At 54.1% G+C, this 18892-nt stretch overlaps 1 protein-coding gene across 2 annotated transcripts in view; it reads left to right on the top strand.

The window, feature by feature from the left end:
• Window positions 1–18892, top strand: part of LBR (lamin B receptor) — a 183249-nt gene that overhangs the window by 134470 nt on the left and 29887 nt on the right. For both annotated transcript variants that reach the window (XM_075339083.1, XM_075339084.1), the window contains exons 9-11: window positions 11417–11520; window positions 16991–17116; window positions 17477–17645. In XM_075339083.1, coding sequence (XP_075195198.1) covers window positions 11417–11520; window positions 16991–17116; window positions 17477–17645 — 399 coding nt within the window. The remainder of the gene's footprint in view (window positions 1–11416; window positions 11521–16990; window positions 17117–17476; window positions 17646–18892) is intronic.

The raw sequence follows: 18892 nt of genomic DNA, 5'->3' as shown, positions 1-18892 counted from the left end.
GAGCGCGGTCATCCAAAGCTCCCTTCCTGGTGTTCACCAAGATAAGGTAGTGCTGCGTCCGATCCCAGAGTTTCTCCCTAAGGTGGTATCCCCTTTTTATCACAATCAGGATATCTCCTTACCTTCCTTTTATCCATTTCATCGATATGTAATGGCTTTGCATTGTTGGATCTGGTGTAGAGCACCCAGAATCTACATTCCCGCACGGCGCCCCTGCGCCGCTCGGATGCACTCTTTGTCCTTGTCACTGGTCAGCGCAAGGGATCGCAGGCTGCAAAATCCACCCTGGCTCGATGGATCAAGGAACCAATCCTTGAAGCCTACCGTTCTACTGGGCTTCCGGTTCCATCAGGGCTGAAGGCCCATTCTACCAGAGCCGTGGGTGCGTCCTGGGCATTACGGCACCAGGCTACGGCTCAGCAGGTGTGCCAGGCGGCTACCTGGGCGAGTCTGCACACCTTCACCAAGCGTTATCAGGTGCATGCCTACGCTTAGGCGGATGCCAGCCTAAGTAGAAGAGTCCTGCAGGCGGCGGTTGCCTCCATGTAGGGAAGGGCTGTTTTTACAGTCCAAACTTGAGGTATTAATTTACCCACCCAGTGACTGCTTTTGGACGTCCCAATCGTCTGGGTCTCCCAATGGAGCGCCGAAGAAGAAGGGAATTTTGTTACTTACCGTAAATTCCTTTTCTTCTAGCTCCAATTGGGAGACCCAGCACCCGCCCCTGTTCCTTCGGGATTTTTGGTTGTTCGGGTACACATGTTGTTCATGTTGAATGGTTTCAGTTCTCCGATGTTCCTTCGGATTGAATGGTTTAACCAGTTATTGGCTTTCCTCCTTCTTGCTTTTGCACTAAAACTGATCAGCCCGTGATCCCACGGGGGGTGTATAGCCAGAAGGGGAGGGGCCTTACACTTTTTAGTGTAATGCTTTGTGTGGCCTCCGGAGGCAGTAGCTATACACCCAATCGTCTGGGTCTCCCAATTGGAGCTAGAAGAAAAGGAATTTACGGTAAGTAACAAAATTCCCTTCATTGCATCCATTCATCAGTTGCTGGATATTCTTCCCTCAGCCCCTCCGGCGGAGGAGTCTGATTCTCAGCAGGAGAAATTTCGCTTCAGGTTCCCCAAGCGTACACAGAGTATGTTTCTAGACCACTCTGATTTCAGAGAGGCAATCCAGAATCACCATGCTTGTCCGGATAAGCGTTTCTCTAAGCGCCTTAAGGATACACGTTATCCTTTTCCCCCGGAAGTGGTTAAAGGTTGGATTCAATGTCCCAAAGTGGATCCTCCAATCTCCAGACTGGCGGCTAGATCCATACTTGCAGTGGAAGATGGGGCCTCGCTTAAAGATGCCACTGACAGGCAGATGGAGCTCTGGATGAAATCCATCTATGAAGCTATCGGAGCTTCTTTTGCCCCAGCATTCGCAGCCGTATGGGCGCTACAAGCTATATCAGCAGGTCAAGCGAAAATTGAAGCGGCCGCGCCACAAGTGGCTTCCATTACCTCCCAGACCTCGGCAATTGCGTCTTACGCTATGAATGCTGTCCTGGACTCTGTGAGCCGTACGGCAGTTGCGACCGCCAATTCGGTAGTAGTCCGCAGGGCCTTGTGGCTACGGGAGTGGAAGGCAGATTCCGCTTCCAAAAAAGCGTTTAACCGGTTTGCCAATTTCTGGCGACAGGCTCTTTGGCGAGCGCCTGGATGAAATCATCAAACAATCCAAGGGAAAGGATACATCCTTACCCCAGCCCAAGCAGAACCTCTCCCAACAGAGGAGAGGGCAGTCGAGGTTTCGGTCCTTTCGGGGCGCGGGCAGGTCCCAATTCTCCTCGTCCAAAAGGTCTCAGAAAGAACAAAGGAACTCTGATGCATGGCGGTCTAAGTCACGTCCTAAAAAGGCCATTGGGAGCACCGCTAACAAAGCGGCTGCCTCATGACTTCTACCTCCTCTAGTAGCATCCTCGGTCGGTGGCAGGCTCTCCCGCTTTTGCGACACCTGGCTGCCACAAATAAAAGACCGCTGGGTGAGAGACATTCTGTCTCACGGTTACAAGATAGAGTTCACCTCTCGTCCCCCGACTCGATTCTTCAGGTCTTCTCCGCCTCCCGAGAGAGCCGAGGCTCTTCTGCAGGCGCTGGGCACTCTGAAGGCAGAAGGAGTGGTGGTCCCTGTTCCTCTTCATCAACAGGGCCACGGTTTTTACTCCAACTTGTTTGTGGTCCCAAAGAAGGACGGGTCTTTCCGTCCTGTCCTAGACCTGAAACTTCTCAACAAACACGTAAAGACCAGGCGGTTCCGGATGGAATCCCTTCGCTCCGTCATCGCCTCAATGTCCCAAGGAGATTTCCTTGCATCGATCGATATCAAAGATGCTTATCTCCACGTTCCGATTGCCCCAGAGCACCAGCGCTTCTTGCGCTTCGCCATAGGAAACGAACACCTGCAGTTCGTGGCACTGCCATTCGGCCTGGCAACAGCCCCACGGGTTTTCACCAAGGTTATGGCTACTGTAGTAGCGGTCCTCCATTCTCAGGGTCACTCGGTGATCTTGTACTTGGACGATCTGTTGATCAAGGCACCCTCTCTAGAGGCATGCCAACACAGCCTCGACGCTACCCTGGAGACTCTCCAGAGTTTCGGGTGGATCATCAATTTTCCAAAGTCAAATCTGACACCGGCCCAATCGCTGACATACCTTGGCATGGAGTTTCATACCCTCTCAGCGATAGTGAAGCTTCCGCTGATCAAGCAGCGGTCACTACAGACAGGGGTACAATCTCTCCTTCAAGGCCAGTCACACCCCTTGAGGCGCCTCATGCACTTCCTGGGGAAGATGGTGGCAGCAATGGAAGCAGTCCCTTTCGCGCAGTTTCACCTGCGTCCTCTTCAATGGGACATCCTACGCAAATGGGACAGGAAGCCGACGTCCCTCGACAGGACCGTCTCCCTCTCTCAGGCGACCAAAGCTTCCCTTCGGTGGTGGCTTCTTCCCTCTTCATTGTCGAAGGGGAAATCCTTCCTACCCCCATCCTGGGAAGTAGTCACGACGGACGCAAGTCTGTCAGGGTGGGGAGCGGTTTTTTCTCCACCACAGGACTCAGAGTACGTGGACCCGGCAAGAGTCCTCGCTTCAGATCAATGTTCTGGAAATTCGGGCAGTGTATCTTGCCCTGAAAGCGTTCCAGCAGTGGCTGGAAGGCAAGCAGATCCGAATTCAGTCGGACAAATCTACAGCGGTGGCATACATCAACCACCAAGGCGGCACACGCAGTCGACAAGCCTTCCAGGAAGTCCGGCGGATTTTGATGTGGGTGGAAGCCACGGCCTCCACCATATCCGCAGTTCACATCCCAGGCGTGGAAAACTGGGAAGCAGATAATACCTCAGTCGCCAGGGCATGGACGCAGGGGAATGGTCCCTTCACCCGGACGTGTTTCAGGAGATCTGTTGCCGCTGGGGGGTGCCGGACGTCGACCTCATGGCGTCCCGGCACAACAACAAGGTACCAACGTTCATGGCACGGTCTCAAGATCCCAGAGCTCTGGCGGCAGACGCCTTAGTTCAGGATCGGTCGCAGTTTCAGCTCCCTTATGTGTTTCCTCCGCTGGCACTGTTGCCCAGAGTGTTACGCAAGATCAGGGCCGACTGCCGCCGCGCCATCCTCGTCGCTCCAGACTGGACGAGGAGGTCGTGGTACCCGGATCTGTGGCATCTCACGGTCGGCCAACCGTGGGCACTACCAGACCGACCAGACTTGCTGTCTCAAGGGCCGTTTTTCCATCTGAATTCTGCGGCCCTCAACCTGACTGTGTGGCCATTGAGTCCTGGATCCTAGCGTCTTCAGGGTTATCTCAAGAAGTCATTGCCACTATGAGACAGGCTAGGAAACCAACGTCCGCCAAGATTTATCACAGGACGTGGAAAATTTTCCTGTCGTGGTGCTCTGCTCAGGGTTTTTCTCCCTGGCCATTTGCATTACCTACTTTTCTGTCCTTCCTTCAATCTGGACGGGAAAAGGGTTTGTCGCTCGGTTCCCTTAAGGGACAAGTTTCAGCGCTCTCTGTGTTTTTCCAGAAGCGCCTAGCTAGACTTCCACAGGTACGCACGTTCCTGCAGGGAGTTTGTCACATCGTTCCACCTTACAAGCGGCCGTTAGAACCCTGGGATCTAAACAGGGTGCTGATGGTTCTTCAGAAACCACCATTCGAGCCAATGAGAGATATTTCTCTCTCACGCCTTTCGCAGAAAGTGGTTTTTCTAGTAGCAGTCACTTCACTTCGGAGAGTGTCTGAGCTAGCAGCGTTGTCGTGCAAAGCCCCTTTTCTGGTTTTTCACCAGGACAAGGTGGTTCTACGTCCGGTTCCGGAGTTTCTCCCTAAGGTGGTATCCCCCTTTCATCTCAATCAGGATATTTCCTTACCCTCTATTTATCCTCATCCAGTTCACCAATGTGAAAAGGATTTGCACTTGTTAGATCTGGTGAGAGAACTCAGACTCTACATTTCTCGTACGGCGCCCCTGCGCCGCTCGGATGCACTCTTTGTCCTTGTCGCTGGCCAGCGTAAAGGGTCACAGGCTTCCAAATCAACCCTGGCTCGGTGGATCAAGGAGCCAATTATCGAAGCTTACCGTTCGGCTGGGCTTCCGGTTCCCTCAGGGCTGAAGGCCCATTCTACCAGAGCCGTGGGAGCGTCCTGGGCTTTGAGGCACCAGGCTGCGGCTCAACAGGTGTGTCAGGCGGCTACCTGGTCGAGCCTGCACACTTTCACGAAGCACTATCAGGTGCATACCTATGCTGCGGCGGATGCCAGCCTAGGTGGACGAGTCCTTCAGGCGGCGGTTGCCCACCTGTAGGAAAGGGCCGTTTTACGGCTCTCTTACGAGGTATTATTTTACCCACCCAGGGACTGCTTTTGGACGTCCCAATTGTCTGGGTCTCCCAATAGAGCGAAAAAGAAGAAGGGAATTTTGTTTACTTACCGTAAATTCCTTTTCTTCAGCGCTCTATTGGGAGACCCAGACGATTGGGTGTATAGCACTGCCTCCGGAGGCCACACAAAGCAATTACACTAAAAAGTGTAAGGCCCCTCCCCTTCTGGCTATACACCCCCAGTGGGATCACTGGCTCACCAGTTTTCTGCTTTGTGCGAAGGAGGTCAGACATCCACGCATAGCTCCACTGTTTGTAGTCAGCAGTAGCTGCTGGCTATATCGGATGGAAGAAAAGAGGGCCCATATGGGGCCCCCAGCATGCTCCCTTCTCACCCGCGGTGGTGCTTGTAAGGTTGAGGTACCTATTGCTGGTACAGAGGCTGGAGCCCACATGCTGTTTTCCTTCCACATCCCCTTAGGGCTCTGTGGAAGTGGGATCTTACCGGCCTCCAAGCCCTGAGGCCGGGCTCCATCCACAGACCCAGAGAACCTGCTGGATTTGGAGCGGGAGTGCCGTTCAGGGACAAGGCCCTGCAACTTTCAGGTACTCTGTGTCCCCGGCAGGCACGGACACTCTCAAGGCTTGCTGAGCGTTATAGTGCGCCGGGGACAGTAGCGCTGTGCGCTGGGGTTAGGTCACTGCAGCTTTGCTGAGTGACGTTACATGTTGGGAACTACTGCGCCGACCGCTGCTGGAGCGGCGGCGCAGCTGCGACTTGTGGTGCGCCGGGGACTTTGCGCCGACCGCACTTTTACGGCGGCGGCGCTTCTAACTTTAGCCCCCGGCTTCTGCGGCCTAGCGCCGCTTCGTTCCCGCCCCCACCCTGTCAATCAGGGTAGGGGAGAGACGCTGCTCAATTGGCAGCGCCGAGGGCTGGAGCTTTATTTACATGCTCCAGCCCTCTCACTAGGCACAGTGGGAAGCAGGCTTCCCGCTCTTCGTCTGTATACGCCCAGGGCCCGCCCCCCCTCTCCACAAGGACGCCGGCAGCCATTACACATGCGGTCTGGCTGGGGAAAGGCAGCAGGCTCTGGGAGACCCAGACTAAAGGGATTTCGGCGACCACACACCCGCTCCTAAGCGGGCGGTAAGCTGCACTTTAGTGCTGGCCCCACTTGTGCCTCAGTGTTATATTAGTGTACTTTTTCTTAGTACCATATATATTTATAGTTGCACTGTAAGGTCGCTTCTTGGCTGGACACCCTGTACTGCTCTGAGGAGGCAGCAACATGTCATCCGCAAAACGCAAGGGTGCCAAGGCACAGGCTGTGTACACTGTTTGTACTGCATGTGGGGCTGATCTACCGGCAGGCTCCAAAGACTCACATTGTATGCAATGTTCAGTCCCAGTGGCACTCCGTCAGCCAGAGCCTAATGTGGTGGTAGCCCAGGCAGAGACGCCTGTGAACCCTGCCCCGGTGACGGGGACAGACTTTGCAGTTTTTGCTGACAAAATGTCTGTGACTATGTTAAAAATCCTGGAGACCTTGCAGTCCAGGCCAGTTACTCAGACCATGGACACTGCTGTGTCTATGCTCTCCGGTCCCCCTCAGTTGGAACTAATCCGTACTTCAAGGGGGTCTCAAGCATCACAGGCTGAAGTCTCGGACTCAGATGACAGTCCCAGGCAGCCTAAGCGAGCTCGCTGGGAAAGACCCTCCACGTCCTCACACTGCTCAGGGTCTCAGCGAGAAGAGTCTCTCTGTGATGAGACTGAGGACGGTGATCAGGATTCTAACCCTGAGGCTCCTTTCAATCTGGATGCCCCTGATGGTGACGCCATGGTTAATGACCTTATATCGGCAATTAATAGACTGTTGGATATTTCTCCCCCAGCCCCTTCTGAAGAGGAGGCAGCGGCACAGCAGGAGAAGTTCCATTTCCTGTATCCCAAGCGTAAATTAAGTGCTTTTTTGGACCACTCTGACTTCAGAGAATCGATCCAGAAACACGACGCTCATCCAGATAAGCGTTTCTCTAAACGTTCTAAGGATACCCGTTACCCTTTTCCTGCTGAGGTGACCAAACGCTGGACCCAGTGTCCAAAGGTGGATCCCCCAATTTCCAAGCTTGCGGCTAGATCCATAGTCGCAGTAGAGGATGGCGCTTCACTTAAAGATGCCAACGACAGACAGATGGACCTTTGGTTGAAATCTGTCTATGAAGCTATCGGCGCGTCGTTTGCTCCAGCATTCGCGGCCGTGTGGGCACTCCAAGCTATTTCAGCTGGTTTAGCACAGGTGGATGCTATCATGCATCCAGCAGTTCCACAGGTGGCGTCCCTAACTTCGCAAATGTCTGCGTTTGCGACCTATGCTATCAATGCTGTCCTAGAATCTACGAGCCGTACCGCTATGGCGTCCGCCAATTCTGTGGTTTTGCGCAGAGCCTTGTGGTTAAAGGACTGGAAAGCAGACGCTGGTTCCAAAAAATGCTTAACCAGCTTGCCATTATCCAGAGACAGACTGTTTGGTGAGCCATTGGCTGAAATCATAAAACAGTCCAAGGGTAAGGACTCTTCCTTACCACAGCCCAGAGCAAGTAAACCTCAACAGAAAAAGTGGCAGTCGAGGTTTCGGTCCTTTCGAGGCTCGGGCAAGGCCCAATTCTCCTCGTCCAAAAGGACTCAGAAAGAACAAGGGAGCTCTGATTCCTGGCGGGCTCACTCACGCCCCAGGAAAGCAAATGGAGGAACCGCTTCCAAAGCGGCTACCTCATGACTTTCGGCCTCCTCCCTCCGCATCCTCGGTCGGTGGCAGGCTCTCCCGCTTTTGCGACATTTGGCTGTCACAGGTCAAGGACCGGTGGGTAACAGACATTTTGTCTCGCGGGTACAGAATCGAGTTCAGTTCTCGACCTCCACTTCGGTTCTTCAGAACCTCCCCACACCCCAACCGAGCAGATGCCCTGCTGCAGGCGGTGGACTCTCTAAGAGCAGAAGGAGTCGTGATCCCTGTCCCCCCTCAGGAACGGGGGCGAGGGTTTTACTCCAATCTCTTTGTGGTTCCAAAAAAGGACGGCTCCTTCCGTCCTGTTCTGGACCTAAAACTGCTCAACAAGCATGTGAACGCCAGGCGGTTCCGGATGGAATCCCTCCGCTCAGTCATTGCCTCAATGTCTCAAGGAGATTTCATAGCATCAATAGACATCAAAGATGCTTATCTCCACGTGCCGATTGCTACAGAGCACCAACGCTTTCTACGCTTCGTGATAGGAGACGACCATCTTCAGTTCGTAGCTCTGCCATTTGGTCTGGCGACAGCCCCTCGGGTGTTCACAAAGATCATGGCGGCAGTGGTAGCAGTCTTGCACTCTCACGGACACTCTGTGATCCCTTACTTGGACGATCTACTGGTCAAGGCACCCTCTCAAGAGGCATGCCAACTCAGCCTGAATGTTGCACTGGAGACTCTCCAGGCGTTCGGGTGGATCATCAACTTCCCAAAGTCAAATCTGTCACCGACCCAATCACTAACGTATCTTGGCATGGAGTTTCATACTCTCTCAGCGATAGTGAAGCTTCCGCTGGACAAGCAGCGGTCTCTACAGACTGGGGTGCAGGCTCTCCTTCAAAGTCAGTCGCACTCCCTAAGACGCCTCATGCACTTCCTCGGGAAGATGGTGGCGGCAATAGAGGCGGTTCCGTTTGCGCAGTTTCATCTGCGTCCACTTCAATGGGACATTCTCCGCCAATGGGACGGGAAGTCAACATCCCTAGACAGGAAAGTCTCCCTTTCCCAGACGGCCAAGGACTCTCTGCAGTGGTGGCTTCTTCCCACCTCATTATCACAGGGAAGATCCTTCCTACCACCGTCTTGGGCGGTGGTCACGACAGACGCGAGTCTGTCAGGGTGGGGAGCAGTTTTTCTCCACCACAGAGCTCAGGGTACGTGGACTCGGCAGGAGTCCACCCTTCAGATCAATGTTCTGGAAATCAGAGCAGTGTATCTTGCCCTACTAGCCTTCCAGCAGTGGCTGGAGGGAAAGCAGATCCGAATTCAGTCGGACAACTCCACAGCGGTGGCATACATCAACCACCAAGGGGGGACACGCAGTCGGCAAGCCTTCCAGGAAGTCCGGCGGATTCTGATGTGGGTGGAAGCCACAGCCTCCACCATATCCGCAGTTCACATCCCCGGCGTAGAAAACTGGGAAGCAGACTTCCTCAGTCGCCAGGGCATGGACGCAGGGGAATGGTCCCTTCACCCAGACGTGTTTCAGGACATCTGTCGCCGCTGGGGGGGTGCCGGACGTCGACCTAATGGCGTCACGGCACAACAACAAGGTCCCAACCTTCATGGCACGGTCTCGCGATCAAAGAGCGCTGGCGGCAGACGCCCTAGTGCAAGATTGGTCGCAGTTCCGGCTCCCTTATGTGTTTCCACCTCTGGCACTCTTGCCCAGAGTGCTACGCAAGATCAGATCCGATTGCAGCCGCGTCATACTTGTCGCCCCAGACTGGCCGAGGAGGGCGTGGTATCCGGATCTGTGGCAGCTCACGGTCGGCCAACCGTGGGCACTACCAGACCGACCAGACTTACTGTCCCAAGGGCCGTTTTTCCATCGGAATTCTGCGGCCCTGAACCTGACTGTGTGGCCATTGAGTCCTGGATCCTAGCGTCTTCAGGATTGTCCCAAGGGGTCGTTGCCACCATGAGACAGGCTAGGAAGCCCACGTCCGCTAAGATCTACCACAGAACGTGGAGGATATTCTTATCCTGGTCCTCTGCTCAGGGAGTGTCTCCCTGGCCATTTGCATTGCCTACCTTTCTTTCTTTCCTGCAATCTGGGTTAGAAAAAGGTTTGTCGCTCAGCTCCCTTAAAGGTCAGGTCTCGGCGCTATCCGTCTTTTTTCAGAGGCGTTTGGCACGCCTTCCTAAGGTGCGCACGTTCCTGCAGGGGGTTTGTCATATTGTACCCCCGTACAAGCGGCCGTTAGATCCATGGGATCTGAACAGGGTACTAGTTGCCCTCCAGAAGCCGCCCTTCGAGCCTCTGAGGGAGGTTTCACTTTCTAGACTATCCCAGAAAGTGGCTTTTCTGGTAGCGATCACATCTCTTCGGAGAGTGTCTGAGCTGGCAGCACTATCATCCAAGGCTCCCTTCCTGGTCTTCCACCAGGACAAGGTTGTGCTGCGCCCCATTCAGGAGTTTCTCCCGAAGGTGGTATCCTCTTTTCATCTTAATCAGGATATCTCTTTGCCTTCGTTTTGTCCTCATGCAGTTCATCGGTATGAGAAAGATTTACATTTGTTAGATCTGGTGAGAGCACTCAGAATCTACATTTCCCGCACGGCGCCGTTCGGATGCACTCTTTGTCCTTGTCGCTGGTCAGCGCAAAGGGTCGCAGGCTTCTAAGGCCACCCTGGCTCGATGGATCAAAGAACCAATTCTGGAAGCCTACCGTTCTGCTGGGCTTCCGGTTCCTTCAGGGCTGAAGGCCCATTCTACCAGAGCCGTGGGTGCATCCTGGGCATTACGACACCAGGCTACGGCTCAACAGGTGTGCCAGGCAGCTACCTGGTCGAGTCTGCACACCTTCACCAAACATTATCAGGTGCATACCTATGCTTCGGCGGACGCCAGCCTAGGTAGAAGAGTCCTGCAGGCGGCAGTTGCCTCCCCGTAGGGGAGGGCTGTCTTGCAGCTCTAACATGAGGTATTTCTTTACCCACCCAGGGACAGCTTTTGGACGTCCCAATCGTCTGGGTCTCCCAATAGAGCGCTGAAGAAGAAGGGAATTTTGTTACTTACCGTAAATTCCTTTTCTTCTAGCTCTTATTGGGAGACCCAGCACCCGCCCTGTTGTCCTTCGGGATTTTTGGTTTGTTTGCGGGTACACATGTTGTTCATGTTGAACGGTTTTCAGTTCTCCGTTGTTACTCGGAGAGAATTTGTTTAAACCAGTTATTGGCTTTCCTCCTTCTTGCTTTTGCACTAAAACTGGTGAGCCAGTGATCCCACTGGGGGTGTATAGCCAGAAGGGGAGGGGCCTTACACTTTTTAGTGTAATTGCTTTGTGTGGCCTCCGGAGGCAGTGCTATACACCCAATCGTCTGGGTCTCCCAATAAGAGCTAGAAGAAAAGGAATTTACGGTAAGTAACAAAATTCCCTTCTTCTTCTAGCTCTAATTGGGAGACCCAGCACCCGCCCCTGTTTTTTTGTGTACACATGTTGTTCATGTTGAATGGTTTCAGTTCTCCGAGTTTCCTTCGGATTGAAGTTAAACCAGTTTATAATTATTTTTTCCTCCTTCTTGCTTTTGCACCAAAACTGAGGAGCCCGTGGGAGCACGGGGGGTGTATAGGCAGAAGGGGAGGGGCTTAACACTTTTGAGTGTAATACTTTGTGCGGCCTCCGGAGGCATAGCCTATACACCCAATTGTCTGGGTCTCCCAATTAGAGCTAGAAGAAAAGGAATTTACGGTAAGTAAACAAAATTCCCTTCTTTTCATTTTAAATCTATTTTGCAGGGAATTTCATCTACACCTTTTTTATGGGCAGAGAGCTGAACCCTCACATTGGCCGGTTTGACCTGAAATATTTCACTGCAGTTCATGCAGCACTGATCGGCTGGGTAAGGTTTTTTTCATTTCGATCCTGCATAAGATTTTGTGTAATTTTCAGGGCAAAGTGGACATTTCAATTGCACTTGCCAACAGACTTAAGCGTTCATATCTATATATATAATTGCCTTAGTCTGTCTGTCTGTCATGCTCCAAAATTGTGTCCTTACGGTGACACAAAGCTGATTGGCCGCTGGGCTCGCCATGGCCCCGCCCCCCCACACGGATTGGCCGCTCGCCCAGGCTGCGCCCCCACACGGATTGGCCAGCCGCTCACCCAGGCTCCGCCCCCCCCCACAGATTGGCCTCTCGCCCCGGCACCCTGCAGGCATTGGCAATTCGGCCACGCCCCGCCCCCCTCACGCAATGCACGCTAGCTCTGGCCCCGCCCCATCCCTCCCCCCGCGCATTCCCCGAACTGACACGGCTGTCACGGAGGTGAGTACTGTACTACCCCCAACCCCCCCACCCACCCCCCCCCCCCGCGCATTCCCCGAACTGGCACGGCTGTCACGGAGGTGAGTACTGTACCCCCCCCCCCCCCGGCCCCAGCTCGCACGTGAGTGGTGTGGATACGTTGGTAACCATGCTCGCATGGTTACAAGCGCATCAAGGTCCTGCTGCGGCGGAAGATCCACACGCACACACAACAGCATACACACACATCAGATCACACTCACTCTCACACACACCTCACACACACCTCACATCGCATCCACACACTCACAGCATCCGGCGATATCGCTTGCTTCTCGGCCTCGATACTGTGCTGTTGTGACCTTCCAGGACCTGACGGAGGATCACATGGCCAGAGGCATGTGGTATCTCCGGATGTTGTGAGTGTGAGCGCGTATGTGCGATATCATCAGTGTCTGTGTGTGTGTGAGTGTATGCGATCGGGTTTGTGTGAGTGGATGCGATCGGGTGTGTGTGAGTGGATGCGATCGGGTGTGTGTGAGTGGATGCGATCGGGTGTGTGTGAGTGGATGCGATCGGGTGTGTGAGTGTCGGCAGAGGAGCACGGCGTGCTGGAGGAGGCTGGGAGCAGAGAGGCTGATCATGGGGAAGGCTGGGAGGGGGAGGCTGATGCTGGGGGAGACTGGGAGGGGAAGGCTGGGAGGAAGGAGGCTGGGAGAGAGGCTGATCCTGGGGGAGGCTGATGCTGAGGGAGGCTGGAAGGAGAGAGGCTGATGCTGGGGGAGGCTGGGAGGAGAGAGGCTGATGCTGGGGAAGGCTGGGAGGACGGAGGCTGGGAGGAGAGAGGCTGATCCTGGGGAAGGCTGGGAGAGGGAGGCTGATGCTGGGGGAGGCTGGAAGAAGAGAGGCTGATGCTGGGGGAGGCTGATGCTGGGGGAGGCTGGGAGGAGAGAGACTGATGCTGGGGGAGGCTGGGAGGAGAGAGGCTGATGCTGGGGGAGGCTGATGCTGGGGGAGGCTGGGAGGAGAGAGGCTGATGCTGGGGAAGGCTGGGAGGAGAGAGGCTGATGCTGGGGACAGAGAGGAGAGGCTGATGCTGGGAGGAGAGAGGCTGATGCTGGGATGAGAGAGGCTGATGCTGGGAGGAGAGAGGCTGATGCTGGGGGAGGCTGGGAGGGGGAGGCTGATGCTGGGGGAGGCTGGGAGGGGGAGGCTGATGCTGGGGGAGGCTGATGCTGGGGGAGGCTGGGACGAGGGAGGCTGATGCTGGTGGAGGCTGATGCTTGGGGAGGTTGATGCTGGGGGAGGCTGGAAGGAGAGAGGCTGATGCTGGTGGAGGCTGATGCTTGGGGAGGCTGATGCTGCGGGAGACTGGAAGGGGAAGGCTGATGCTGAGGGAGGCTGTGAGGGGGAGGCTGGGAGGAAGGAGGCTGGGAGGAGAGAGGCTGATGCTGAGGGAGGCTGGAAGGAGAGAGGCTGATGCTGGGGGAGGCTGGAAGGAGAGAGGCTGATGCTGGTGGAGGCTGATGCTTGGGGAGGCTGGGAGAGGGAGGCTGATGCTGAGGGAGGCTGGGAGGGGGAGGCTGGGAGGAAGGAGGCTGGGAGGAGAGAGGCTGATCCTGGGGAGGGCTGGGAAGGGGAGGCTGATGCTGAGGGAGGCTGGAAGGAGAGAGGCTGATGCTGGGGGAGGCTGGAAGGAGTGAGGCTGGGAGGAGAGAGGCTGATGCTGGGGAAGGCTGATGCTGAGGGAGGCTGGGAGGGGAAAGCTGATGCTGGGGAAGGCTGGGAGGACGGAGGCTGGGAGGAGAGGCTGATCCTGGGGAAGGCTGGGAGAGGGAGGCTGATGCTGGAGGAGGCTGGAAGGAGAGAGGCTGATGCTGGCGGAGGCTGATGCTGGGGGAGGCTGGAAGGAGAGAGGCTGATGCTGGTGGAGGCTGATGCTTGGGGAGGCTGGGAGAGGGAGGCTGATGCTGAGGGAGGCTGGGAGGAGCGAGGCTGGGAGAGGTAGGCTGAGAGAAGAGAGGCTGATGCTGGGGGAGGCTGGTGAGAGGGAGGCTGATGCTGGGGGAGGGTGGGAGGAGGGAGGCTGGGAGGAGAGAGGCTGATGCTGGGGAAGGCTGGGAGGAGAGAGGCTGATGCTGGGGACAGAGGAGAGGCTGATGCTGGGGACAGAGGAGAGGCTGATGCTGGGGACAGAGGAGAGGCTGATGCTGGGGACAGAGGAGAGGCTGATGCTGGGAGGAGAGAGGCTGATGCTAGGATGAGAGAGGCTGATGCTAAGATGAGAGAGGCTGATGCTAGGATGAGAGAGGCTGATGCTGGGAGGAGAGAGGCTGATGCTGGGAGGAGAGAGGCTGATGCTGGGAGGAGAGAGGCTGATGCTGGGAGGAGAGAGGCTGATGCTGGGAGGAGAGAGGCTGATGCTGGGGGCAGAGAAGCTGATGCTGGGGGCAGAGAAGCTGATGCTGGGGGCAGAGAAGCTGATGCTGGGGGCAGAGAAGCTGATGCTGGGGGCAGAGAGGCTGATGCTGGTGCAGCATGGGGGATGGAGCACGCTGGGGGGGTGCGCAGCATCGGGGATGGAGCATGATGGGGGGTGCGCAGCATCGGGGATGGAGCACGATGGGGAGTTCGCAGCATGGGGGATGGAGCACGTTTGGGAGTGCGCAGCATGGCGGGTGGAGCACGTTTGGGAGTGCGCAGCATGGGAGATGGAGCACGATGGGGGGTGCGCAGCATAGTGGATGGAGCACGATGGGGAGTGCGCTGCATGGGGGATGGAGCACGATGGGGAGTGCGGAGTATGGCGGATGGAGCACGTTTGGGAGTGCGCAGCATGGCGGATGGAGCACGTTTGGGAGTGCGCAGCATGGCGGATGGAGCACGTTTGGGAGTGCGCAGCATGGGAGATGGAGCACGATGGGGGGTGCGCAGCATAGGGGATGGAGCACGATGGGGAGTGCGCTGCATGGGGGATGGAGCACGATGGGGAGTGCGCTGCATGGGGGATGGAGCACGTTTGGGAGTGCGCACCTCCCCCCAACACACACACACACACACGCGCACTGCACAACACACCACACACACACACACACACACACACACACACACTGGGAACCACAAACAACTGCCCTACACAGACACCCACACACACAGACAACGCTGCACACACACAACACCCAACACACAAACACCGCGGCACACACAAATATACGCACATACCGCACAACACACACATTGCACAAAACATACCTCCCCCCAAAACACACCACACACACACAAACCGCGCAACACACACACAACGCTACAGACACACAGCGCTCCACAAACAACGCAACACACATACAACACCGCTCTCACCCCCCGTCACACCCAGACAACACCCAGAACATGTACAGCCCCTACACAAACACTTGGTAACTACACACAACAACATCTATATATATATATATATATAACAAAAATCATACATGAACTACACAATACGTAAATTCTAGAATACCCGATGCGTAGATTCGGGCCACCTTCTAGTATCTTATAAATGCATTAGCGCTCATAGCACATTCTTATATAAGTGAATTGTCTTTAGTCATGTTTTATTTTTTTTTACATTGAAATAAAATGTAGAATAAAACACTTACCGTATTTTTCGGACTATAAGACGCACCCTGGTTTGAGAGGCGGAAAATAAAATTTTAAGCAAAAAAATGTGGTCATGGCACACTGTTATGGGGCGAGGATCTGCTGCTGACACTGTTATGGGGGTAATGTCCCCAAATTCTCTACTAAGGTACCTCATCCTGGTAATGATCCTCCTGCCTTGTATATAATCCCCATCCTTGTATATATGCCCCTCATCCTGGTATAGCCCCCATCCTTCTATATACCCCCATCCTTCTATATACCCCCATCCTGCTATATACTTCCATCCTGGTATATGCCCCCATCATGGTGTATATACCCCCATCCTGGTGTATATACCCCCATCCTGGGGTATATACCCCCATCCTGGGGTATATGCTCTCATCCTGCTATATACCCCCATCCTGGTATATGCTCTCATCCTGCTGTATACCCCCATCCTGGTGTATGCCCTCATCCTGGTGTATGCCCTCATCCTGGTGTATGCCCTCATCCTGGTGTATGCCCTCATCCTGGTATATGCACTCATCCTGGTATATGCCCTCATCCTGGTATATGCCCTCATCCTGGTATATGCCCTCATCCTGCTATATACCTCCATCCTGCTATATACCCCCATCCTGGTATATACTGCCATGCTGGTATATGCTCTCATCCTGCTATATACGCCATCCTGGTATATGGCCTGGATCCTATGGCACAGAAAAAAATAAACGTTTATACTCCCCTTTCCTCGCTCCATGCAGAATCGCTCGTCCTCCCGTCAGTGCTGGCAGCAGCGCCGCTGACCTGTGTGGAGCCGGCCACGATCCCTGCAGCAGTACTCGTCCTCCTGTCTGTGCCGGCCGCAGCTGTGTGTGGACACGTGCGCACAGGGATAACGTCATCGCTGTACTCACCGCTAGTCTCCACACACAGCAGCAGCCGGCACAGACAGGAGGACGGGGCGATGCTGCAGGGAACAGTGACCGGTGAGGAGGATACTGTACTTATTCACTTCCCCCCGTGCTGATGATGATGCGCTGGGGGCAGTGAATATAGCCACACATGATCACTCCAGGCTGTAGTTGCCAGGGGTGATCACGCGGGTCGGCTGTTTATTATGCGCGCATTCCCCGCCCATCATCCCGCCCTCCTGTCAGCGCCAGTTTCAGCGCTGAGAGATGATGGGCGTTCATATTAAATGAGCGGGCGCACGTGCTACAGCCTGCTCGTGCCGCCGATGACCCACATTCAGACTATAAGACACACCCCCCACTCTCCCCCAACATTTGGGGGGGAAAAAGTGCCTCTCATAGTCTGAAAAATACGGCATGTACTGTAGTGTAATGTATCTTGCTGCCTCACATATCCTGTTTGTAGGTTGTCCCTGGTACACTGGTGCTGTGTACACTCACGTTTTCTGATTTTCGCCCCCTCCAGGCTTTCATCAACTTTATAATGCTCTTGGCTGAGATGGACATTCAGCAGCTCGAGAGCCCATCGACGTCTATGATCTTGGTGAACACTTTCCAGCTACTGTACGTTCTTCACGCTCTTTGGAATCAGGTAATTGGTCTCATTGCTGCGTCACTCAGCACAAAGTAGTGAATCAGGAACATTTATCTGAAGATGCAGCCGGTGTTGCTGTTATTTTGTTTAGATTTACAGAGGGTGTTCTTCATTTGTCTGCTGTTCATTTTAAAAACGCAGTACACGGATCTATAGAAGTCAGACATTAAGATCACCTGAAATTTCACCCAAAAGCTAGATATATAATGTATAATCCCCTGAATTGACCGCTTTGTGTGGTGTGAAATATATTTCCTTGTAAAGCAGAATCTTTAGGTTTCTCATGTTCCCTTCCTGCGCTGCTCATCAGATGTTGCTGGGACCTGTCGTTGCTCAGATCCACTCTGTTTTTTTTAGGAAGGCCTGCTGACCTCTCTGGACATCGCCCATGATGGGTTTGGCTTCATGTTGGCCTTTGGTAACCTGGTGTGGGTGCCATTTGTCTACACTCTGCAGGCTGCGTACCTGGTTAGGCATCCTGTGGACATCTCCTGGACCATTGTTGCAGCGATCGTAGCTATGAACAGTAAGTTTAAAACTTCTCCAAACGCCTCTTCTGTACACTCTAAACTCATTTTGGGGGGGTTGTGAACAAACCAGACTGCCTCTTACTACATGATTCATTTCTAACAAGTTTGTGTATAAATGTCCTACATCATAAAGCAAGACATCACTCATTGTATATACAGGTATTTACCTGTATACTTACCTGTATACTCACCAGTGTCTATATGATGTGCATATTACAGAACCAGCATTGTGAGACTGTGCAAAACCTCATCCATAAGTTAGAGAAAATCACAAATGGAGCTTTACAGTGGATAAATCCAGAACATATTAACTTACGAAGGTTCACTGACCCGGACAGTGCAAATTGTGAAATGAATGGTAAATGTGCTGCATCTCCACAGCACATGGAACATGATTTGTGTGGATTTGGCTGATCAGCAAATCCAACCAGTGTGGATTCACCTACAGGACTTATGGTGCAACTATCCGCGCCTGCCATGTCCAGTGTCTGCTTTTCTCTGACACCTCATTGGGGGACACTGGACCATGGGTGTTATGCTACCTATCCATAGGAGGACACTAAGTAGATGCAAAAAGCATTAGCTCCTCCTCTGCAGTATACACCCCCTGGCCGGGCCAGGCAACCTCAGTTTTAGCTTAGTGTTTGTAGGAGGCACATCCTTTCAAGGTTTTGTTATTTTTCTGAGGGCAACGGTTTCCCTTAGGGACCAATCTCCCAATACCATCAACGGGCGGGAACGCGGAGTGTTGCCTCCACGTACCTCCTCCTGCGACGCTGGATCCTGGGCTGCCTTTTACTGGACGACGGGTCCCACAGACACAGATTTTTCCAGCGCCCAGGACAGCAGCACAATTCCTCAGCCCCTCTTTGCAGGCTCTGAGTTGATACATTACACCCTGTGTGGCCGGACACAGCAGGCTGACTCTATTTCCACTGCCTGGACTGAGGCAGTGTTAAGGTGAGATCCCCCCCTGACTGGTTTCCCAGACAAAGGGAGAAAGACGGCGCAGGGAAGGCTCCCAGGACTACTGAATTTACAGTCTTTATTCCCACCATAGCTGCGTACTGGCTGGAGAGGCGAAAGTCCCTTGCTGATTGCAGGGAATCCTGCAGAGATAATCTAACTGTGGCGGGGGGAGGGCTCATAAACTCAGTGTTTATTCCCACCATAGCTGCGTGCTGGCTGGAGGAGGGGGAGTCCCTTGCTGATAGCTGGAACTCCTGCAGAGATAGTCTACTGG

The sequence above is a fragment of the Anomaloglossus baeobatrachus genome, chromosome 3 (assembly GCF_048569485.1).
Source record: "Anomaloglossus baeobatrachus isolate aAnoBae1 chromosome 3, aAnoBae1.hap1, whole genome shotgun sequence".
Classification (NCBI taxonomy): Eukaryota; Metazoa; Chordata; class Amphibia; order Anura; family Aromobatidae; genus Anomaloglossus; species Anomaloglossus baeobatrachus.
Note: the sequence above shows the minus strand (reverse complement) of the source record. Positions and strands in the feature narration are given on the sequence as shown.